The 25,573-nt window shown below is 34.4% G+C and overlaps 3 protein-coding genes across 5 annotated transcripts in view; 1 reads left to right on the forward strand and 2 right to left on the reverse strand.

The window, feature by feature from the left end:
* The window catches only part of LOC132911356 (F-box only protein 43-like), a 46,404-nt gene extending 39,654 nt beyond the window's left edge, over nucleotides 1-6,750 (forward strand). The window contains exon 2 of the mRNA XM_060967973.1: nucleotides 6,436-6,750. Within this exon, the coding sequence (XP_060823956.1) occupies nucleotides 6,436-6,690 (255 nt within the window). The 3' untranslated portion in view covers nucleotides 6,691-6,750. The remainder of the gene's footprint in view (nucleotides 1-6,435) is intronic.
* Nucleotides 6,751-14,367: 7,617 nt separating this feature from the next.
* LOC132911355 (threonylcarbamoyladenosine tRNA methylthiotransferase) lies at nucleotides 14,368-19,303 on the reverse strand. The gene is made up of 2 exons (XM_060967972.1): nucleotides 17,366-19,303; nucleotides 14,368-15,921 (listed from the first exon to the last, which is right to left on the reverse strand). The coding sequence occupies exons 1-2, from the start codon at nucleotides 17,761-17,763 to the stop codon at nucleotides 14,697-14,699; spliced, it is 1,623 nt and encodes a 540-aa protein (XP_060823955.1). The 5' UTR covers nucleotides 17,764-19,303; the 3' UTR covers nucleotides 14,368-14,696.
* Nucleotides 19,304-19,453: 150 nt separating this feature from the next.
* Nucleotides 19,454-24,592, reverse strand: LOC132911354 (glucose dehydrogenase [FAD, quinone]-like). Of its 3 annotated transcripts, none has more exons than XM_060967969.1 (4): nucleotides 24,488-24,592; nucleotides 22,759-22,971; nucleotides 21,966-22,136; nucleotides 19,454-21,314 (listed from the first exon to the last, which is right to left on the reverse strand). In XM_060967969.1, exons 2-4 carry the CDS (start codon nucleotides 22,940-22,942, stop codon nucleotides 19,813-19,815), a joined length of 1,857 nt encoding a protein of 618 aa, XP_060823952.1. In that variant the 5' UTR covers nucleotides 22,943-22,971; nucleotides 24,488-24,592; the 3' UTR covers nucleotides 19,454-19,812. The 3 variants fall into 3 exon arrangements, with proteins under 3 accessions (XP_060823952.1, XP_060823954.1, XP_060823953.1); XM_060967971.1 differs by lacking the exon at nucleotides 22,759-22,971 and adding an exon at nucleotides 21,755-21,841 and having other exon boundaries at nucleotides 24,488-24,577; XM_060967970.1 differs by lacking the exon at nucleotides 22,759-22,971 and having other exon boundaries at nucleotides 24,488-24,576.
* Nucleotides 24,593-25,573: the final 981 nt, after the last annotated feature.

Here is a 25,573-nt window from a genome sequence, read left to right on the forward strand (position 1 = left end):
TATATAACGTATCTAGTGTAAGATACGTTTGAAATAATAAATTAAAGATTTGGAACGTTTAACATATTAGAACACGATAGAAATCCGTAACAAATTAGGTAGATGTAAAACGTGATGCTTTCACACCTTTTCAAAATATCACTAAAATTTTCTTAAAATTTTCGTCGTATTTATTTATATAATAAACTCTTACATAAGAGCCTTTAAGTTATCCGGTATATTTAGATTTTTTTATTATTTAACATAAAGAGATAACTTTTTAACTGTTGAATAAGATTCACATTGTGTCTTTTATTATATTTTGTTAATTATTTTATTATTACACACACACACACACACACACACACACACACACACACACACACACACACACACACACACACACACACACACACACACACACACACACAGAGTTTTACTTGATAATATCGAAATAAAAAAAAAAATTAAACACGAAAACTAATTTTCTTTAAATTTAATACAACTCAACAATAACGCGTATCTATTCTATAATGAAAAAAAAATGTAAACGCTAGAAATAGCATAGAGAAAAATTTGTTCGTCATAATCGTTCGTGATGATCTTTATTCCGGAAGCGTAGAATTCGTCGTCCTCTGCATCCAGAATTTTCTCTATTTTCCTACGTTGTATCGCTACATTCTGTTAAACCTCTTGTTGATCTTACCGTACTTTGTTAGCTACTTTATCGCTGGGAAGTTGAACGGGCAGTCTAGTCCTAACCTCAAGAATATATTCGATACATCATGATTTTCGAAGAAAAACTAACACAAACAGTTCCGATCGAATACAATGACATGCTTGATCTTCGTTTCAACATTGTGCTGGCGCGGCGCGGCACGGCGCGGCGCGATGCCTGCGTAGTCAAGAATTTTTTATCTTCGTTCCATGAAGTTTCAGGGCGGTACAGTGTAACATTGTGTGGGTCTATTCCCACATGCCCTTTTTATTCCATGGTTATCTACGCGGTAGAACGAAGATTTTTCGGTTCGGTCGGTCGTTATGTATAACTGTTCTCACTGACAAGATTTATCTCTCTTCGAGAAGTTTATACCGATATATTAGAACATTTCAACGTTATATTTCAAATATTCTAACGGATAAGTATCAGAATGTATTAGGACTGTAGGGACAGTTGTTAAGCCTGCCACGTTTTTCCACTTTCGACTCAATTATTTATATAAGGATATTTTAACGTTAGAAATATCCTTTGGGCAAAATGTGATAAAATATGTTAAACATCCTCTTAAATTTTTACATTATAAATCCTCTTTATTTGCTAAAATAATAGAATAGTAAGACTGAAGCATAGAAATTCGAGAATTAACTTCCTAAGAGTTGGCCAAATTTTAAGAAAGTGTTTCAAAATAAAACTTGTTTTTTATTACTTTGTTATATCAACGTTCATAAAATTGTATGGGAAATTACTTTTTCTAGAAAAACATTAACGTCCTTTCCGTATTTATGGTATTTATGAAAACCGATATAGACTTTAAGGGATTAATTAATATCAATAAAATAATTCTATACATAAAAATAGGAAAGCGAGTTTCGCGTTGATATCTAACACATTATTGACCACACTGTGTAACATGTGAAATTATTTTATGTTATATGAATATTTTATGATATATGTATAGCGATTCAAACGTTAAACATTCCTCATCGCCCGAACTTTGGTAATTACATACGTACATTTATTCGCTTTATCCGAACTTGTAATGTTGTTTCCTACCATCTTACTATACCTTACCATCTTATTATTGTGATCCGCAATGTTAATTGCTTTCTAGATTCTTCATTTTTTTAAGTACTTTGTGTTTTTTGAACAATTTCTTGCAAATTTGCACGGTGTGTCGCGAGGTACAGTTATTCACGGAATTAAGCGCATAATTATACGTGCATACTCTTACATATAAAGTCAGTCACTATTTTATGTTGCTTCCTTTATATAAAAAAAAAAGAAAAAAAAAAAATAGTCGAATCTCTCCATTATAACGGTGTTACTACATATTGTACATGTGTATGACTAATCTTCTGGTAGTGAAATAATGAGTATTTTATTTCAATTTATTTTATTACAGTTAATATTTCATGGGCTTTCCTTTATGACGAATAACTGCCTGCAATCTTTTGGGCATGGATAGTAGTAAGTTTTCAACAAAGTTTGGTTTTATACATTCCCAATCTTTTTTCGAAATTTCCTTAACACATTCTTTTGACGTTACATTGCACCCGCAGATTAACTATTGTTTCTGTACGTTTTCAGTACTATAAATGTTTGTGTATAATATACAGTTACATATACTTGAATATATTTAATAGCAATAGAAAATGTTTCTCCTTTCAGTTCAACTTTGAATAAATATTTTTGTCCCTCACTGTATTGTATATTATACACACACGCGCGCACACACACAGAGTATATATGTACATATACATTGCTCAGAAATATATATTTTCATAATTGAAGCCCACAAGTAAGAAAAAGTATGATGTCAGATTTTCCGCACTTTACAAAGGAGCAATTTGAAAACTATCTGCCCGTATGATTAAATACATATATATATATATATATATATTTCTGCCATCCTCTCGACATCCGCTTAACAAATTATCGATACAGTTATTAGTTATAACTTATATATATATATATATATTAATGTTAGTTATTCGTAGATTAATATTAAAACACATTGTAAATTTATCGCCTATTTTTAAAAGGAGAACAAAAAATTCGAATGTATGATTATACGAGGTTATTCCCTCCTTTCAGTGTTTCATAATAATAAAAATAATTTTATTACGAATGTAATTAAATATACAAAATTCCGCTGTAATCATTCCCTATATTCTACAACAGTCTACGCTATTGCTCTCGGAGAAGTATACTTCGTTTGGGTTGCAGGAAGTGCGTACGGCTACACTGGGGGGGATATTTAGGGTCCGTTGCGTTACGACATCGCTTTTCGTAGATACACACTACACATTGTTGCGCCAGCTGGCCTGCTATATTGTGAAGAAAGGGCTTGTGGTAGAGTGTAGAGCGTAGAGAAACCCTACCGTCATTTTCTACATTTCGAACCCAACTGCTGCCACAGCCAATAGACGTTTCTACTGCCCGCCTCTGATGGGAGAAAATATTACCACGCTTTCAAATTTTAAACTCGTACGATCCTTTCCGTAGAAACCGTATCCTCCAATTAGTTTCTCCATTTCTCCATTTTACACATTCGAAAAGAACGTTTTTGTTAAATGTAGACTATCGATAAAAAGAAGATACGTACTTTGTAGACTTTTGTGCGACTTCAGACGTGGATCTAAAGTTTTCCTTTACTTATAAAGAGAAAAAGTTAAATAATCGTTTTCTCTAATCTGAATAAAATTTCACGAGTAATAATTATTATAAATAAAACGATCTGATACCAGTACAGTCGACGTGCATATATAAAATGATATAATCGTAATTTATTGTTCTGATTTTGAAAATAATTTGATATTTTAAATTTCATTTCATTTCTTAATATCAAATGAAATAATAACAAGTTTTGAGTATTATATATTAGATTTTGCATATAGATATTTGAATTAGAAGCAACGAATCTAGATTATTGTATAACATATGTAACAATACACCTGTACTTAACTAAGCAATTCAAACAATTTAGTTAAATTTTAGTATCATTGACATTTTCATATAATATTGTCAGAAAATTTTGAAAGTGATGTTTTCTGAAAATTTCTCAATTTATTAGCTATAAATAAGATACCGTACGAATTATTTATAAATTACAAATAAAATATGGTTAGGGAAGTAAACGATTCATTGATGTAATATAATTCATCCATGTCTATGAGAGCTTTTGGTCTGGTAACGAAATAAGGAGAAGATAACATCCCATGCATACTTACATATGGTGATCTGTGTCCTAACTTGCGTGGTCCACTTCTTTCCCGCCAGAAATTCTAGCGCCACCGTTTTGATGTTACGTAGTTTCGGATTCGTCCAGACTGCTCGGAATCCGCTCGGTTGCTAGGCAAGGACATTCGAATAGCTCACATTTATTGCTAGTTGTAAATGAGTGCGATGTCTTATGGTTCATTGCATCGAAGAGAAGGGAACGTAAGATGTTCGTTTGATAACCTTTGATTTTGTTCTCGCATACTCGATTGCTTAAATTTTCTCACGCATTTTCTGCCGCGCTAATTAGCAATGCACGACAGATGCTCGGTAGCTCGCTTTGACAACGCTGTTTGTTGTGTTCGTGACGTGACGCTATGCTGAATTGTAAACGCATGCAATCCATGCGCTCGTTTATCATGAATGGCTCCTTGCTCGTAAAAATGTCATTGCTTTTCTACTTGTTTTTTATCCTTCATAAGCTTTACGATCGTTATAATTTTTCGATTAACTTTGATACATCGAAGCAGATTATTCGTAATCTTAATCTCTCCGTACTATAATGGATAATTTGAAGTACTCGGTCTTCTTTCCGTAAATATCAATTCTCCTGATTTTATTATTTCTATATTTATACTAAAGAATTATAGCAGAAGCTTTTGTTAATACAATAAAATACAATTTTATCGGAATTTTATTATATTTCTAAATGTCTATAAAGGAATATCTAAAGGAAAAAGCTGTTGTAAGTGAGTGAAAAAATGATTCGGATTAAGAATCTTTATCGAAGTTTCCTATAAAAGTACAGTCGTTGATGTACCGTTTATTTTGCATGTTGAAATTTAGAAGTTGTCGTTATCCTTCGAGCTGCGATACCTTGTGAAAATGCACACGTGGAAGAGTCTAAGAATCTTCGTGTAGTCTTCATGTTAGGATACATCACAGCGCTCCTTTCACTTTGCGTTATTGCAATATGTCATCCTGACGCGAACAGGTGCAACCTGACGTAACTATATCGATTAATTAGTGTTCCAGATGAAAACAGCTAGAACCTGACAACTCTGTCTTTTCCTCTAATTACTTTACATTTTTGGCAATTAAGTAAATAGGAAATACCAACTGCATTATCTAAAAATAGATAAGAGACACTTGAGATAATACATATAGGACGAGACTAATGGGGATCTTTTTCACACTTGGACCATTAACTACATTCATTTTTTTTTTTTTTTTTTTTTTTTTTTTTTTTTTTTTATACTAAAATGTAAAACACCCGTTGGTTTTAACGACAATAAACAACGATGAAAATATATTTTTCATCCGCCATGGTGCAAGCCTATCTTTATTGAAATTGCATGAAATATGTTTCTATCACGCTAGGTAAATTAGCATACTTTCTTTCTTATTATTTATATTATTTCTTTTAACATGTTTTGGTGTCAAACGAAAATTAAGAATTTGTACAGCTTTTAAATTCAAGCAACACTAGAACATTGAAACGAAGGAAAGTAGCTGTCACTACCGAATGTTTACCACTTTCTTTCGATATATTTCGTTAAAGAAATTGAGAAAGAAAAATTGACAAAGGTTTCTTTGATTAACCAAAATATCAACGAAAACTAGGTGCTCAATGTTTCTTTAATATCATCATATTTTGTTCGTTAAACGCGTTAATACAGTTTTCTATAAATATACTTATATAACGGAATTTTATCAGCAGAATTTTAACGTTGACGATATTGCTAGTATCGACAACGTACTTTTTCTGCTAAATGTTATCCGATAAGTCGAAATTATCTTTCGACACGTATATACATATTTTCTATAAAGAGAATGCAATTTGAAAATACCCTTAGCGTCGTATCATCGTTCTACCGACCAGTGTCGATAAAGTATGAATCTACTACTTTCATAGTTCTTTGGTAACCTCTGTGTGTGTTACCATCCGTGATCTTATCGTTGTTCGTAATACGAAACTTACCTACAGAAAATACATATATGTATCATGCGCATGTATGTACGTATGTAGACACATTTTTACTATTTTATAATTTCCGAATAACGCGTAACGTTCCTTAATATTACATCTTATATTTTATATTTTTTCTATCTTCATCGGTATAGTAACGTATCGCCTCTAGAAGATTTTTCATACTTGATGCATGCTGCCTGCCTTTTTATTCGATATACGTTATATACATACGTTGCAAGGAATTGTTAAAAATTTGCTACGCTATTAAACGTATCGATATCAGTGAATATAGAATTTTCACAAATAAACGTATAACTTCGTACTATTTAGAATTCTACGGTTACTTTCAGAATAAATAAACTAGAAAGAAAATAGATACTTACGAAGAATTGAATTCTCGAATATACCTACATATGGAACAAGAATATGCAAACGTACATATATGAAAAACCTGATATTTATAATTGTAAATGTAAATTAATATAATGATATGATTATAAATTAAAAATAATTTTAATAATTATTGTTATATCTTTGTTAACAGGCCAGTCGTACACTCGCACCCTGGGAACATTTGTTACCTTGCCCGAGGTGTTCATTTCCCTGTCACGTGGACGGCGAGAAAAACGTGGGAACATGTTCGAGGCAAAGTTGCTCCATGGAATTTTGCACCTTCTGTTCATCGAGGCCACACACTGGTCCTTGTAAAACACCGCTATTAGCCACACCGACCAAGAGGAATAAACGGCGACTGATCATTGGCTCGAGACAGAGTAAACGAAACCTCAGGAGATTATGAACGCTTTCGTTGGAAAACGTCGTCGATCGTCGGGTGTGTCTTATTAGATGAATTTCACCCCCCCCCTCAAAAGAAAAAAAAAAAAAAAAAAAAGAAAGAAAGAAAGAAAAAAGGGAAAGGAAATCATAACGCATCTTTCGACGAAAATTAAATTATAATCTTGTTGCACAGTGCGAGCGCGCGCGTGTCGAGAATTGCGAGAAATATTATACTAGGGGATTATTTAACTGCTGTGACACGTTGTATTTAAAAAATCTAAGTGGTTCGCAACCGAAAGAAAGGATCGATTACACTGTGTGTTTTTAAAACGTGTGAAACTTATCCGTATTTTACGAAATTTTAAAGAGACTTGAAACTTGTGATTTGCGAATCGTAAAAAAAGATGGGATATTAATGTTAGTATATCATGGACACACACACACACACACACACACACACACACACACACACACACACACACACACACACACACACACACACACACACACACACACACACACACACACACAAAATCGTTACACTTTATTTTTATAAATCAGAGGGATGGCGATTCAAATCATTCCCCTTTTATAATTTTTCTCGCTTCCGAACCACTTGCGATATTCGTTTAATCAAACAAGCAAATGGAGGAGAGAGCAAGAGCTAACGAAACTCTCGGTTACTAAACAGTCCATCGACGTAAAAGCCACATAAGATACGCCTTTTGGATCGTTATTGATTTCGCGGTGAGTTAGTGGGAAGTCTATGAAATTTTAAAACGCGGTCTCACGAAGTTGTTAAATTCAAACTCAGCAAATTGAATATCGCCTGTTTGAGAATCATAAATTCGCGATGTGATTGAGTTTTAGCTGCTGCGCGATTAACTCGACTTTTACGCGGCTCTTAAATTACATAATTGAGTGGAAGAGGAGATTCGACGTATCCCCTGGATGTTTTGCTTGGTAAGGCGGAGAAGATAGACGGGGCTGTGGATCGCCGATTAACAATACGGATAAGAAATACAGCAAGAGAGAAAAAAGAAAATACATACGAGGAAAGAATATAAGAACCGAGTCGTAAAACTTTTAAGGGCATGAGCCGACGCTTCGCGTCGACCACTTTTTACTCGGTTAAAGGCATCGTGTGTCGCGACTTAATGAAGCCAGTAAAGGGAAGACGGTTGGTTAGAAACCAAGTTGCACTCTTTTCGCTCGACTGATTTTTTCTATCACGCGAACGCTCTCTCGCGATACGATAACCGTCGATATATAATGCAGCGCGTCTTCTCTAGAACGCGTACATACCAGCTTTTGACTTTTCTATGAATTGCCTTACTAATTAACCGGTTGTGCGTTTTCTCTGCCCCCTTCGCCGTAGTCTACAGAGTTTCATTCGTGACGTATCGCTAACAAAAAGAATATAACCGAATCAAGGTAAGAACGCCAATTAAAGTAGATCGCCGAAAGAAGGATATGGTCAACCGTTGAATTGTAATAAAACGAAACGTTGCCGCTAAATGTTGCCGGAATGTTAACGCGCGAAAAAATGAAACTGAATTTGTTTGCGTCTTGTGCTTAAATATTTATCGGCTCGATGAAAGGGGGCGGGGTTATTTTCATTTTAATACCTTGACCAAATATATCTATGTTTTTATGCTTTTATCGCGAACAATAATCCGTTAAGAGAGTACAACGCGTTGTCCACGAAAGGACTCGACAAGCATCTCAATCGATTAAATTATTTGTTCGCCTCTCGATGTTTGTCAATGCTTTTATCTTAGTAATGTTATTAGATAAATTGAAAATATTTAAATACGTTCGTCAGGCAGGACAAAAAATCGTTTCTAGTTTTTTAAACTTTATCCATGGCTAAGTTGCAAAGCGACTTATATCAGCCGAAAATTGTTGACTAATTTTTAGTAAAATGTATCTCGTGCAATTTAATCCCGTCTTACCTTACCGTTCGTCGAATCGTAATCCCTCGATGCGCACGTTCTTTCTCTCTTATCGCTTACTCTCCTCCTAAGATGCGATTCTCTCTCCAAAGAGAACAAGGAAATGTTTTGTCTCGCGTGTGTACGTATTGCTGCTAGTCTTATAAAATACGAGGTCAAAAAAGGATTGCCATGACTCGTAAAAAGGGTCGCTCAAAAAGTATTATTGAAGTATGTATGTAGCTATAGGAATAGTAAGATAACAAGTTGTGTGAGTCAAGAAGTATCGGGGGATAAAGAAGAGCGGTAATGACGAAACCTTCTCGACGATGGAGACTTACCTTTGATCCTTTATCGATCGTAATTTACCATATCTGTATAAACATCCTTGTTTCTACATCTCGATAATAGCGTTTAGCGCTATGAATGATCGCGTGACAAATATCTGCTAGCATTAAACCAACTTGAAAGTATTATTTTTATATTAATGGTATTGGCCTACAATCCATGGAATTTTTTGAACAAAAATTAAAGGTTGGTTCGGACAGGATCGAATAGTTTACGGTCAACTAGCAAGCGAAGTCGAATTTTTTACACTGTTTCATTGTGGATGATCTTCAAGAGAAACGGATAGTTCTTTAAGAAAAGAAAAAAGAAAAAAAAAAAGAAAAGAAAAAGGAAAAGAAAGAAAAGGAGCAACATTGCTTTTATCCTCGTTTCGTCTGCAGCGATTATCCACATTAAAACAGTGTAAATTCCGCTTTATTTGCTAGTTGACTGTAAACTACTCAATCGTGTCCGTACCAACGTACATTCAATTCGCGTACATATGCAGACAAGTGATCATCAAGTAACCGTCTTTTTCTTCTTTTTTTTTTTCCTTTTTTCCTTTGTACTACGAATAGAGTCAATTTAAATATCGAGCGAACGAGACTGACCGATGATAATACCGATAAACCGGCAAGGTATATGTATGTATGATTCTTCTTGCGACGCAAAATCGTACTGATCGTAATTGACTCCGTCTGTTAGAATCCCAGGTTTGATTTCCTCCAGTTCCAGCGGGTACAATCTCCTTCTAAGTGAAGTTTTCGTCAATATTACGCTCAGGGTTTCAACATTCGAACCGGTACAAAAAACGAGGATACACTTTTGTGCCATTATGTAATTTACGCCATAAGAATTGCCATAACGTATGTTTTTTTCTTTTTTCTTTTTTAAATTATTATTAACGTTTCTTCCGCCCTTCTTGGGAGCCGTACTTTATTTTTTACATTGTTCGTAGTGTTCTAGTATGCCATATCGATTCTTTGTACGTCCGTTTTAATGTTCGAATCAAACGTCAGTTTATTTTATTTAATATTTGTACCCTTCTCTTTGTTCGTTCGAACGTTATTTTTGTACCGGTGTATGCTGGATCGCGAAAGACTGCATGTAAATAACCAGCGCATAGTAATATATTCGTATTCGGTTGAATTTCGTGATCGATACATAAATTTCGTTTTTAATCGCTCTCTTCCGATAAAAGAAATAAACATTTCTTTTAATCTGATATCTCTGCGAACCCATGACATATATGTATGTATATATAATTTATAATAAGCTATTTTCTCTATTTTATTTATTCTCTATAAGATCAATTGGCTGTCAAAAGGATAAAGAACAGAGAATATTTTACCGAAATTGATACCGATATGATATGTACGAGGAATTCATTTAATCGTATCGCGTTCCATATGTTATATCGTGTCGTCAAATCTTTGATCGATCTTAACGTCAACCAAATGAAATTGTATACTAAGTTTATTACTAATAAAACGAGTATCGCGATATCGATCACGAAATCTCTACTTTGTAAACAGAAAACGAAAGATTTATTATAGTATGACTCTTTAAGTAAAAATCCAAATAATTTCTATGAAATGTCGTAAAATGATCCTGTGTTTCGTTATTTTCATATATGCATTTAGTCCCGTATCGTTTTGTCAAATAATATGTATATATAGAAACTTATGCCGTGAATTTAGAACATAAGTGATGTACCAAAATATCATAACTGTTATTTTTAATTAGCAAAGCGTGTATAGCTAATTTATTAAAAATTTTATTAACATCGATTAGTAATCAACCGAAATTAAATATTTTTATTCTTCGTGGTAAATATTTTTTAATTATGATACAGACGACTTGTTATGTTCTTCGAAGGAATTTTAACAATTTTAGACAATTTTAGAAAAATTTTATTGTCGCTTGTCGTATTACCGTTTTAAATTCATTTCATGTTGTACCATCAAAAGTTTTTACCGAATGTAAGAGTAAACAGTGGAAAGCAAAGTGTCGTTTCTGTTCTGATTCCTTAATTCAGTAAAACAGTGTTGTTTCACGGATGTCGAAATGTTCTACAAGATCGAGACCAAATTAGCATAATATACTTGAAGGAGCAAATATTTTATCAAGGAAATACGAAAAATTAATTGTTCATTGTTTGTTAAACAAATTATTAGACGCTCGATGGTCCTATCTAATGTATGACAAAGTTTTTTATCATTTAGTTTTTTATCATTACCTAATGAAGCATTTCTAGACATAGATTCCTATAAACGTGTTTTCTGTGTTGGATTTTTCCAACACGCTATATATTTATATTGCGAATATTTTTTCATGCCGTATTTTGAACCACTATTTTCAAAATATGAAAAGAAGAGAATATAATCGATATAAAGACATGTGTGTATGTACATTACACTGTATATGATATGTTAATGTAATAAGGAAAAGAAAAATGGAAAGACAAGCATATGAAAAGGCATTACATAGAAAATTGGGAAATTACTTTAGCGGGGAAGACCGTTATTTTTTAAATACTTGTTCGATAATTCACGGCATAAGTATCGTCTCTTGAACTATTCCTTCAATTACTTGGCCGTAATTTCCTTTGCATAACAGCTTAAATAAAGATAACGACGGATCATTTTAAAACAGCGTGGGTACAGCGAGCACGCACGACATTTCTGTGATATAGGACAATACCATTCCAGTGTACATAGCGTCTTTAATATTTAGATGATCATTAATACGCTCAAAGACTTAATCAAAAGCTCGAATGTATTGTACATATTGTTAGTAGCGTTCTAGGTCGAGCAATGGAAATGCTATTTTATAATTATTTACATAATATTTTGCGTACTGTCGCCTCGAAAACCGTTGAAATCGATTGGTAAAAGATACAAGATGTAAAGTTTAGTGCGTTTGTGGTCGAGCTAGAAGGATGCCAAAATTTTCGCGAACGAGGCTGCAGGATTACACTATTTTACGTATAGATACCAGAGAAATATCTAACTAATATTTGTAACATATGTAAATTTAAATTTTAAATGTTCGATAAAAGCTCAGAGAAAAGCGGTCGTTGTGCGACGCATGTATAAAATGTGGCCTTCTGAAGTGTAGTATATTTTTACTTATTGTTAGTATTGTGCAAATAGTGCCTCGAAGGTGATATATATGTATATATACACATCATCATCATCATCATCATATCATATCGTGTCATATCATTTGTGTGTGTGTGTGTGTGTGTGTGTCTGCGCGCGCGTGGGTACGTATAATTAAACTAAGATTAGCGATTAAGCGATTTATCCAATTTATATCGCGAATAAAGAAAAACATAGTATATAAATTTTACATTATTCTTTTCGCATTAACTTTTGTGTTATTTCGTATCAGCGATGAACAATGATCAAATCACACAGTCGTTAATCTTAATTTAATTCGTACTACGCTATACATATTACTTTTTGGAGGATTGATGTGAATAAAAGGTATGCGAAATCTGATGTTGAGTAAAATAAAAATGTGCCAAGTACATTAAAATCCTCAAAACTCGAGTTTATAGGAAATATCGAAAAATGAATTACTGTTAATCTAAATGATTCTCATATGCAAATACGAAACTGATCAGAAAAGATTTTCGATTTAATAATCCTTCAAAAGGTCAAACATCTGCTCTCTTATTTACCAATTTTCGTTACTGTATACGCGCGCAAATATTTGATGAGATATTTCGTTTATAAACGGGAGTATGTCTATGGGTCAGTCCTGTTGTATGTTTAGACGTTACCAGGATCCAAAATATTTAAAGTGCCAGCTTTTAATGTTAAAAAATCGTTCATTACATTTTACATTTTACATTTTACATATACATAGTACGAAAGATAAAAGAGATTATTTTTCATAATATTTCATTAATATGTCAATTTAAAGAGAATAATCTAACGAAATAGGCTAGAATGTGCAACAATAAATTGTATTTGTTAAAAGAGTTATGCTAACGTTCTTTTTGTCCACATTTATGTATATGATAATATATTAAAACGTTACAAGACATTAATATGATATTGATACGCAGGAGCAGTAAAATGATTATGCTCTAGAGATTTCAATAGGAATATGTCGTAAAAGGTTTCTTTTTAAAATTAAGTCTGTCGCTGTACATAAAGCTGTACACAAAACAGCGGAAATTCATATCTTATACAAAAAACGAGAGTAATCTGATTGTTGTAATGCTGTTTGGAGAAACAGTTTCCAACTTTGAATTTAACAAAAAGGATCTTTACAAATATCTCTTTTATCGTTTCTAGCGGATTACACAGTTTTACCTGTGAATTTTAATACTCAGGAAATACCTTGATAATAACTCGTTTTAGAATAAGCTTAAACTTACGTTTAGTAACAATAAGTTAATATTTTTCGAGTAATAATAATATAGTACTTTAAGAGGCGAAACGTTAGCATCGGGAGGGACGGTACCAAATAAAAGAGCATTGTTAATGCAATAAATCAAGAGGTTTATGTTTCCTTAGCGAACATACTGTTTTACTAAGTATAATGTATACTCTTCCTCTTCTCTATACTTATGATTTCTCGAGGATAAATTAACCTGGAGACGCTCAATACCTTCTTCTTTCCCTTTCTACTATTATAGTTCTGAATGCATTGAGAATAAGTTAAATTATATTCGATATCATTGTTCGACTAGAAGATTAATTTGTATACTCGGGTTGTCCTAATAATATTTTGTAAGCCCATTCAGGGCCGGTTCCTGTATTTTGTCAATTCAAATATAGTCAATTAATTGTAAACCAGAGTTCTTACTTTTTTAATTGTTAAGCATTTTATTTCATACAGTTCCATTCCTTTTTCTTTATTTTTATCCAACACACCCTTCACACCCGTCGAATTCAACAGCAAAGCCATTCTTAATTCGTTGGAAATTCAGACTCGACTGTTTTTATTATATTAAATATAACATCGACTCCAAGTGTCGCAAATGATCGTAAATACGATAAATTCTTGATAAATACACGTTACACCTGTCGAGCGAGAATTTAAACCACTGCTGTGTACACTTGAGCCATAACTTACCGTTGCTATTTGACGATGCAAAGATGAAAATTAGAAAAATTTTATTTTACAATTTATAGAAAATATCGCTATGCTAAAAATAAATTCTATCGAACTTTATAACATAAATCTATTTTACCGCGAAAATAAGAATTGATAACTGATAGTTTATTATAAAAATCAATTTATTAGATATACACAGATTGTATAAAATTTATAGTATAATTATATTTTGCTCCAAGGATAAAAATTAACATTGTATTTGATAATATCGCTATATTCATATTCGTTTATTTTTATTCACATTATTATTATTATTATTATTATTATTATTATTATTATTATTATATTGTTATCAATTCATCATGCATTAGCTTCTTATGGAGTCAACAGATTACAAATTTTAATTGTTGATTTTATAAAGTTTGTTAATGTAAAGATTTGTTAGTGAATTGTCTAAAATTTAAATAGATTTGTCGATACAATTATTAATTTTAGATGCGCACTGATTCACGTCGCATCGCGTAGTTTCGGAAAATTTGTTTGGATTTGACGCAGCCCTACGTAAAATTTAACTAATGAAATAAAAATGGAGAGCCAGCCAGTCAGTCGGTCATCTTCCGGTAGAAATTCAAGTTCCAATCCGTCCCTGGTATTACCGCCTGAATTAAAGAATTTAAGAACAAGAGACTTGCTAAATCATAGAAAACTTCCATAATAGCCTGAGAATGATCGCTAGAAGAATTGCCAGGGCAACTCCTATTCTATGTTTCGATGATTTCATTTCCATTGCTATTCCTGATATAGCTCCTTTTGGTAAGCATGGTTTTAACGCCGGGGACGTACCTTCTGTTATTGGTTGCCCCTTCATAGAATATTTTGTCGTTTCTACGATCTTTACCGTAACTATTTTTCCTAAATATTCTTCCTTCAACGGTAAGAGAACCTGTTCATAAGATTTATTATGTCCGACGTAGTGCTTTCTATCATGGGATATTTCTGTCACTAGCACATCCTGCACGAGTCCTATTCTGTCAGAATACGGAGAATAGGATTGAAAAAATTCCGATAACCTTTTGGTTCTGTTTTTCACAATTTGCGTCGGTATTTTCGTCATTCGAGCAGCCGGCGTTCCCGGCCTGGGAAAAAATTGATTGACAAACAAACTCGGGAACTTATACTTTTCGCAAAGTATCATCGTCTCTTCAAAATCCTGTTCTGTTTCTGTTGGGAAACCGCAAATGATATCCGTCGCTATAGTTAACTCAGGAACACGTTCTCGTAGAAAGTTGACAACTCGCTCGAAATCGGCACGAGTATACTCTCGCTTCATATCGGCTAACACCTGATCGCTTCCAGATTGCACCGGAATGTGAAGAAAACTGTAGACTTTTGGATGGCTCAGAATTTTGCTCATCTCCTCCAGATGCTCCAGGATATATGGTGGGTTGGTCATTCCAACGCGCACCCTACATCCATCGGGCACCACTTTCACCAGTGTCCACAGTAATTCGGGCAAACTCGTGCCAATATCTCTGCCATAAGTTCCTGTGTCTTCAGAGGTTAACCATAACTCGCAGACGCCTTCGTCGAACGCCTGTATCGCACGCTCGACAATCTCATCGGGAGGATAACTTCCCAGTTCACCTCTCGCATGTTTTGTCTTGCAATAAGTGCATTGATTCAAACACCCTGTATTTATGGCTATGATTTCGATCAGTGGATTCCTACGAATCTTAGGCAATCTTAAAGAGGCGCCGCCAATCTTTTTACCACCTTCCTTTTTCTGCTGCAGGAACTGAACGGTATTTCCTTTTAGAGTTTCTTCGACTACTTCTACCACACGATCGATTTGTTGCACGCCGATCATGCTTAATCCTTGTAAGAAAGATGACTTCGGTGCACCTTGTGGTACACATCTGAAACCAATCTTTTTTTACTATTTCCTCTTTTGAGCCTTTAAACTGAATATAAATTTAGTTTAAACAAACAAAAGTCCCGAAGAACAATACGCAAAAAAAAATATATATATATATACATATATTTTTAATTGTAATTGTTAATAGCATATTCTGAAAAAATCAACAACAAATAAAGTTTTATTAGGATTGTTTTCGATTATTTGATTCCTTTTAATTTTCAGCAAAGTATCCATTCATATACATACGTATAAGTATAGATTCTAAGAAATTAGGTAATGGACTATACAACTTTGACGATAACATTAAACATTTCTTTATAAAATAATTATAAACGATATATTTTAAGATTAAGTATGATTTTATACGAAATCATATAAATCATACTGTTCGCATAATAAAATCATTTTGTTACTTCTCCCTTTTGTTATGAGATTGTACGCTACCTTCTGCTTAGTTTCTACGTATATTTAAACGAAACAAAGTATAATAGGAAAATTGATTTTCACTTTTTGGCCAGTAAATTTTGTAGTCAAAATAAATTTTAATCTAGATTAAAACATATGTCATATCTTATTAATTTCTATTAACGTAAAATTTAATCTTGTATATATGTAAAAATAAATCATACAAAATTAAAATATTAATCTTAATTAATTGCAAATAATCAATGAATATGGAACTAGGTAATAATAATAATTGTTAGCGCAGTATTAAGTATAAGTAACATATTTCAAATTTAGCTTTAAGAACGCAATTTGAGAAATGGATAAGAAAGAAACTAACAAACTAATCTGATAGAATAATATATAATCCTTCGATTTGCTCTTATATTGTAATATATATTTACATGAAATGTAATTTATTTTATGAAATATATTACATTTCAATTATCAGTTTCAATTAATTATATTTTATATTACATTATATGAAACGTAATTATTGATTAAGTGGTACTTATTGATTAAGAATTATTATTTACCGGTATAGAAATGAGATACTAGAATAATAGAATTTTATTAGACGTTTGAATATAAATTTTGCTTGAAGACAATTCTGTTCAATAATTCAATTAGTATTTAGTGGATCTGGGCGTATAATGAGGCAAACTAACTTGGAAAGAAATAAATACTTGGATAAAGAGAAAATCCTTCTTCCTTTTTCAAATGTAGATTTGCTCGAGTACAGAATTATCGCACAATTACAAGAGACTTATTATTCATATATATACACACGTTTAATACTTTGTGAAAAGTAATATAGAAAATTATAATCTACGCAAAAGTCTTTGTTAACTACTTTGTTTTTGCTATACTTCATTATAACTTTAATTCTTTCTCATTCACCTACTGATAATTACCCTTGTAATAAGTAGTCAAAATAAATAAATTTTGCGATATGGTAAAAAGAACTACGTTCATTAGATACAAAGAAGTTTTCATACCCCGCAACTACAACATGTTTTCCCATCTTTCTTCCAGCTTCGATTTCATTCCTGAAATGATCCTCTGCTGGACTTTTTACCGTACAAGAGTTTAAGAGCCACAGATCTGCTTCATATTTATTTTCTGTTAATTTGTAACCATAAGCAGCAAGTTGACCTGCCATATATTCACTGTCAGAATTATTATGAGTACAACCCCATGTCTTTGTATAAATTGTCTGTGTCCCTGGTACAATACTATCGAAAATAGGAGGTTCTGGTACATCTTCAGTTACTTGTTTACGTTTAGAACGAACAGTAACATTTTTCCTTGCACTATATCGTTCCTTTGGCGTAATATCTTGCGACGATATTAAATCTTCTATATCTTCAATGATATCTTGACACGGAGCTAGCATTTTTTTTACAGAAATCGAGACACTAAAGTCATTTATAGGTTATTCTGGCACGTTAATAATTCGACATCTAGATTAGTTCGTTTGAATGTTATTCATTGTCCCAATAATATTATAAAATAAATAATAAAACAACTCATAGAACAAAAAAGGAATACATTCCATGAAAATCTACTAACTATTATACATATAAGTTATATTTTACAACTTTATGTCAACACGTGAAAATGCTGGAAGCTTTCTTAATGCCATCTAACGATGTACTTTTGTATTATTCTCAGCGTTACCGATTGGTAAAGCATGGAATAAGATTACACCGTTTATAATGATTGGAATTGAAACTAAATAGTAACATAAAATTTGCAAATAGAGTATAAAAGAGGACATCGTATAATCGTAAACGAAACTGTGTACGCACAGTAGCATATCAATCTTTGCGGTATACCAAATTATTGAATAAATAAACGCTTCTATAAAAAAATATTACAAGCGGGTTGAGGTTAGTTACGTTTACAGCACGTTCTGTAGACTTGGAAATGCCGAATTCGCGTAGTTTCGTTTCGACATTCGCCCATATCATCGACGATTGTGCAAAGTATACTCGAATATACTAGGCAACGCAGTCGCAAAATGTAGGGGCCTAATTTATGGCAGCCTCAAGTGTTGACGCTTTCTCTTCCCTTCCCACAGTCGAGGCTAAAGAAGCCTAGAAAACAGAGATGTTTCAGGCGTTCGAACTTCACATTTTCTTACATTTCCTTTTCTTTTTACTCACGAAAATTTAAGCTTCTTAAATAATTATATAATTATTATTACATAATTGAATACGTATTTAATGCAAGAAGTTGCCTTTATTCTTCGAAAATTACAAATACACTTTGCGTCTGTGACAGCCTATGGGTCGGTATTGATCGCTCAAAATCAACTCAAATCTATCTCTTACCTTTTGTTTGTAGTATGTATAAACGAGAATTGGGCGAGCTTAAATACTCCGTGCACAACTGCATATACGAAGCTGTAATAGAATATTGCGTTTGACCTCGGGTTATCTTTCTCAACCCCGCCGCCGCAAAGCGACTGGCAACGCTTGCGTAACATGAGAACAAATTAATCATGCAAAATATTATTCGACGAAATAGAAGAACCGTTACTGCTTCACGCAAGCGGATTGATAACATTAACTCGAAACCAAACCCAATGCATTGATGATATCCATTTTTAATCGCGATAGAATAGATATTTCTTACAGCTTCGTATATCTTTGCCCAAATTCGGTGAATTCTCGTTTATGTATGCTATATAAACGAAAGATAAGAACTAGATTTCGGTTGGATCATTGTCATCATATCTGTCCGCTGTAAGGCAGCCGGTAACCAATATTAACGCGTACGCTGTTGCGGACGCACAATTATGGGCAGAATTCACTGTTGTGATATCGATAACGTTTTGCAGATATCTCGGAAACTATGGACGACCGACGATTACGTGTATAGGAAAAATTTGTTCAAAATATTGATTCCTACATATATCTGTTAAGTAAAATTCATATGTCTTTGTTTGTTTGAATATTCGCGTTTATCTGTGCGTCTGTTACCGTTACGGCTCGACTCTATTCCAGTTGATTAATTTCAGCTCAAAGAACACCGAGAGAAATCGCGAAAGAGTAAATCGAAACCATTTCGTTCAATCTATCCTGTTCATCGTATCTCTGTTCTATGTGTTACGTCATGTGCATTATTCTGATCGATTTTATTTGTAAAAGCCGCGCGTACCGTGCTAAGCCTTAAGACAATAGTTACATTACGATTCTATGTCTCCTCTTGCCGGGGTTAGGTCGCAATACCGAATCGGTCGAAAAACTGCGTCTTGTTAACTAGCTGTTAACATTTACATTACTTGATGTTCATTTAATAAAACATGACTACATATTCTGGCTCGTACTCCACTGTACGTAAAACACAATGAAAATTTATTTTGAGTTTGAAATTAAAAGTTTCTATCATGTAATATAGTACTAGTATTCGCTTTGAATTAATTTACAAAAATAGCCATTCATTTCGACGTCCGTTCCCTCAACCATTCCGCTTTCACCATATCGGAACCCTTCTCTGCGATCATGATAATCGGCGCATTGGTATTACCGCTAACTATATTTGGCATAATCGAGCCGTCTATAACTCGAAGTCCGCTAACCCCGTAAACTCGAAGCTGAGGGTCTACTACAGCTTTTGGATCCGAACTAGGCCCCATCTTGCAAGTACCCACGGGATGATATAGAGTCATGGAATAGAATCTGATCATGCACTCCCAGTATGGATCGCTATACATCGGAATATGCTTGCAACCAGGAAATGGTTTTGGATTCGTTTCGCTCCCGTAACGTCTAAACGAAGCAGTCTTACTCATCTCGAACACAAACTTAACCCCTTCGATCAGTGTCGCCATATCTTCCGGCTCTTCAAAATGATTCGCATAAATCAATGGATGATCGAAAGGATCGTTGCTCCGAAGCTTGATAACTCCTTTGCTTTTCGGTCTTAAAAGCGTAGGAAGGACACCCCACACGTCTTTATCGTTAAGCTCCCCGTATACGGCGTCATAGAATTCTTTGGTCAGTCCATGAACCTTTCTAATATGCCTACCGTTGTCAGAGTTCGTCCCCCCTGCCGAAAAATGCAGCTGTATGTCTGGAAAATCGTCGGAAGTATTCGCATATTTGGTATTAACGAAAGCTAGTCCTTCGATACCCCCTAAACCGGTCAAAGGACCGTCTCCGAATAGTACGTATTCCAGGACATTGCGAATATTATACATCCTGCTCTCTATCAGTGAAATTTCTTCATTTACTAAGAACGTAATGCCCCCCGCAACTATATGATCTTGAAGATTCTGACCCACTTTTAAATCCCGAATCACTGGTATGCCGTGTTCCGATAGGTGTTCTTTAGGTCCTATTCCCGACAACATCAGCAACTGAGGGCTATTGATAGCTCCTCCGGAAACGATCACTTCCTTGTCAGCACGAACCCGTAACGTTTTCCCGTCTCTAACAAACTCTACGCCGTAAACCTTCTTCGACGACGGCTCTATTAAAATTTTGGTAACATGCGCTTCCATAGCGACGTGTAAATTCTTGCGATTCCTTGCCGGCCGCAGGAAGGCCTTCGCCGTGGAGCACCGGCTTCCATGTTTAACGGTCCCCTGAGGAATCATAAAGCCAGTGTGTCGTTCTCCGTTAATGTCTCTATTCTCATAACCCATTTCTTGGCCAGCTCGAACGAACGCATCGGCCAAGGGAGTGTGCCATGGTGATTCTTGGACAGTTAGATAACCCCCGGTCGAATGATACGGTGTCTCGGCGTAGAAGCGATTTTGATTGTCTTCCGATTTCTTGAAATAACCGAGGACATTCTCGTAGGACCATCCCGGATTGCCCAATTGTTCCCAAATGTCGTAATCTTTTCTATTACCACGGACGTAGAGCATGTAGTTTATCGCGCTGCTGCCTCCGATCACTTTGCCACGTGGCCAGAAGCAACGACCCTCCTTCATCGCTGTGGGCATAATTTAAGGCACGGTAAAGTGAAACGAAGTATTCGTAACTCAATACTGGTGTTGGTTGGTTATCGATTCGTGTTTATATTCTTTTCGGTTCGACTTCATAGATTCGTTTCCCGACTTCGACCATTCGATCAACGTTAGACCTACTTAATTGTACCTAAACGTTCTATACACTTATATACTCGTAAATAGATATAATTCGAACAATAATTCTTCAATGAAGATAAATAGATCCATACATTCATATATCTATCTATTTAGATAAAAATCAGTATTAATTTTGTCAAAAGTACCTGCATGTTTTTAGTAATTGCGAAAAAGAAAAACTCGGATCCGTTATCTTGACGCGTTTGTTAGTCCCAGCGTTAATATTCGCTAGGATCGAAAGATGATGATGCGCCAATGTTCTAGAAAGTTCCACTTATTTATTTGCTTTATTTATTCGCGTTGCCATAGATTGCATTTTATGATCCTTTGCAAGCGTGACACGCTTTCTTGTATCTCCTTCACCTTTAATTTACTTTTCCCAACGTAAAAAATAAAGCGTTAGATACGAATGATTATGGATGGGGATGCAGCATTGTTTTTCTAATTAAATACTTGTCATTATCATAACGAGGTGTCGCGTATTAGGTATTATTTACCCCGACAGAAATTTTCATTGGTCTCCACTTTGTATTTCCAATCGATTTCGGCGAGCTGCAGATTGGCGGCAAGAATAGGAATATCATATAGAGCACTTCCATCGCCACCTGCCTCCAGGAGGAGTACGTTCCAATCTTCTACCTCAGATAAGCGACTCGCGACCACGGCTCCTGTAATCACGTAAATTGATATGACACTATAGAACGTACGTAAGAAGACTTAATATCCTTAAACATAAACTAAACGTTGCAAATGTCTTTTAAATCAAAAATTTACAGTTCAACTTCGAAACATCGAAAAAAAGGAGAGAAAATTTGTCGAAATTGCGAAACGGGATTAACGCGATTAACTTCAAAAAATGTTTACAAAATAAACATCGAATATGCATGAAATAGGAAACTGCAGAAAAGCTACTTGCCTCCCCACCCCTTCCACTCCCCCCAAAATGTTGTTCGAAATGGCGACTTTTACAACATATCCAAAACCCATCGAAATCGGGGAGTAGGTAGCTTTCCCGTAGTTTCACCATGCGAAGGAAATAAGTTAAAATTTCGTCGTTAATATACACAACAACGTATAACTTTAACATAACATTAATACGGATGGAGTCGTTAAACGTAATCTGCATTGGTAAAAGATCGAGGTGCGCGATTTGTTAGATTTTTGTGTCAGTTGATCGTATGAGTAAGAACGCGCTATTCCGCTCACGTAAACACACAGGTGCGCTTGTCTTTGTTACATTTTTATTAGATTTATGACGGAACTTTGTATCGATATCACAAAAGAACATACCTGCAGAACCACCGCCCACGACTATGAAATCGTAAGACGGCATTAACGATTTGGTAGGAATATTCGTCGTAGAGTAAGGAGCAATCGAATACATGATATATAGCAATATGCTTAAGAGCATCGACAACAACGACGCGATCGGTTCTGATTTCATCCCTCCGAAAATAATATGTCTAACATCCATTTTATACCTCTTCGATTTCCTTTATCGATCTGTAATATTAAATTTTGTATGAATCGTGCTCCTGCAGTTAATCGAAAAATCGCCCATGCAGCGGTTTGATATAGGGACTGCGTGGTGTTAAAATTTCCAACTTCGAAGGTAGATACCTCCATTTCGACAAAGCTGACACTTTTAAAACTCGAATCATGTATGGATAATATACTAGATAACGTATCCTAGAAATTTTACAAAAATTGTAAGAAAATCAATCTACACCTTCTTGACGATTTTCACGCGTATACACGGGTGTCACGGTTGTATTTAGCTTATTTCTTCTTCGAAATTATTTCTCCTTTAAATCTGTACTTGATAAAAGTATCGTCCACCTGTATTTGTTTAAAAAGTAGAACTAATTTAATTTAATTCCGATCACAATGGGTCTAGAAGGAAACGTAATTCCTTCACTTGAATAAAGCATTGCGAATCATAACGAACAATCGAATATCATCTGCATAATTCATAAACATCTGCATTCAACTGTTTAAGCATTCACTATTCTTGAACATAATAATAATAATTAAACCTTCGATCGATCGTATTACTTTTTTCACGCCAATTTATCTCGAAGGATATATTTTTTAAATTACTTATCTATTCTATTTATTTTATTTATTTATCGACACCTAATTTGTTCTTTCAGACGCCTAGGGGCTATTTATTTTAACGAAAAGCAACAATCGATATATGACATTGGCGTATCAAAAACAAAGACTATATATTCTGTCTGTACATTGTTAACACTGTTATAAAACGTTGTGAGGGCAAAAGAAGGGTGAAGCTAGACAAATGAAAAAGGTGATTTAGTTCAAACGATGAGCGAATGAGTCAGTAGAGCGTGCCACTATAGTGGCGCGTCGTAGTATGATATACATCGAATGCATCGTATGTAATAATATATAGCATAATAATAACATATAGCATCGTACCTAAGAGGTTAAAGCTACTTTTCTTTGACAAGTAGTAGCGCAATAAATACATTTTTGGTAATTATTCAGAAAGTGGTACACCCAACGATTTCGATAATCTCGAAACATGTTGTCAAAGCCAACATTTTGAACGATTTCTTCTGGTACACGTTACTGTCGGTTAGCCATAGTTTCCGAGATATTCGTAAAATACTTTAATTAAATTTCGATTACGATTACACATAATCCTGAAGCAGGTGGCCACATGTCGTTTATATGGCCTAATCTATACTTAAAACTCAATGATGGAAGAGAGAAGCAGTTTTAATATCGAACAAATAGAAAAGAGGAACGAATGGGTTGTAGCTTGAGGTAGATTAATAACCGCTTATCCGAATAATTACCTTCTTTTGTTTATACAACCTGATGGTAGAATAAAAAGTTATTTGGAATAGTAGTGATACGCTCAAAAATGGATGATAAAACCACGGGATATCGGTAAACATGTAACGTACGCGTGAGTATTATGTCTTAGGTGGTAGAAGATCGGAGATAGTGAAAACTCAATTAGCGAAAATACGGAAATTTCGAAAGTACATACATGGATTAAACCCCAAACTTAAGAGAGGACACCGATACGACGGCACAACAAGGCGACGAATGCTTTCTTAGTGGCGATCGTTTCAACACTGAATTCCGCATACCTAACTATCGTTTATCCAATATCGGATATTGCATAATACATAAACTACATATGTGTACGTCTTATCTAAGATATAGCGATACGGTTAACGTATGTCGATCGTTGGTATATTTCGGATTACAACGGTTGCAGAAAGATTTGGATTCTTTGTAAAAAATATTGCCCGGTAAGTAGTTGGCGGTGACTTTTCTTTTCTCTTGCTAGCCACCCTGTCACATCTCTCCAGCGTGTCAGCAAGACGACGCGACGTTCCCGCAAGTAACACATTACATATTTCGTTGTACGCTATTGGTTTAAAGTTTTAAAGCTGCCGAAATCTCTAAAATTCATCGGACAAAATCTGAATTTCCAAAATTAAAACGTTGGAAATATTTCGTATTAAAATTATTCGGTTAAATATGCGCTAAGACAACTAAAATAATATACCAACCGCAAATAACTGTAAATGACAGTAAATATCGCTCGTAAGTGTATAAGCTGAGTCAATAAGAACTATTTTACTATCGGGTTGGCAACTAAGTGATTGCAGAGTTTGTCAATACCATCTAATGAAAAAATCCGCAATCGCTTAGTTGCCAATCCAATGAATTAACTCGTTACCTGATGTATGGATGTATTAAAAATATGAATCGTGTTGCATTTCAAAAGACCCATCGGATTCGTGCAATTCGATCTCTTATCTATATTCGATATCTCTCGAGATATCAGACTAATCATTGAGTATTTTCAAGGTCAACGCACTTTTAGTATATATAAAACTAGAGAAAAAGGGCTGCAATATTGATTCTGTTGATTTTTGGATATGTTATGGAGAAAAGGTGGCGAGTAAAATGCACTTCACGCGAGGCCTGGGGCGAAAGTCGCGGTTCAAAAGTTACGAGAGAAAAAAGAATTGAATACGTTACATTACATTTAATTTAATACAAGTCCTTTCTCTTATACGATTATATTGGCCACATTTTCAGCAGCAATTCAGTGTTTACA

The sequence above is a fragment of the Bombus pascuorum genome, chromosome 10, assembly GCF_905332965.1.
Source record: "Bombus pascuorum chromosome 10, iyBomPasc1.1, whole genome shotgun sequence".
Lineage (NCBI taxonomy): Eukaryota > Metazoa > Arthropoda > Insecta > Hymenoptera > Apidae > Bombus > Bombus pascuorum.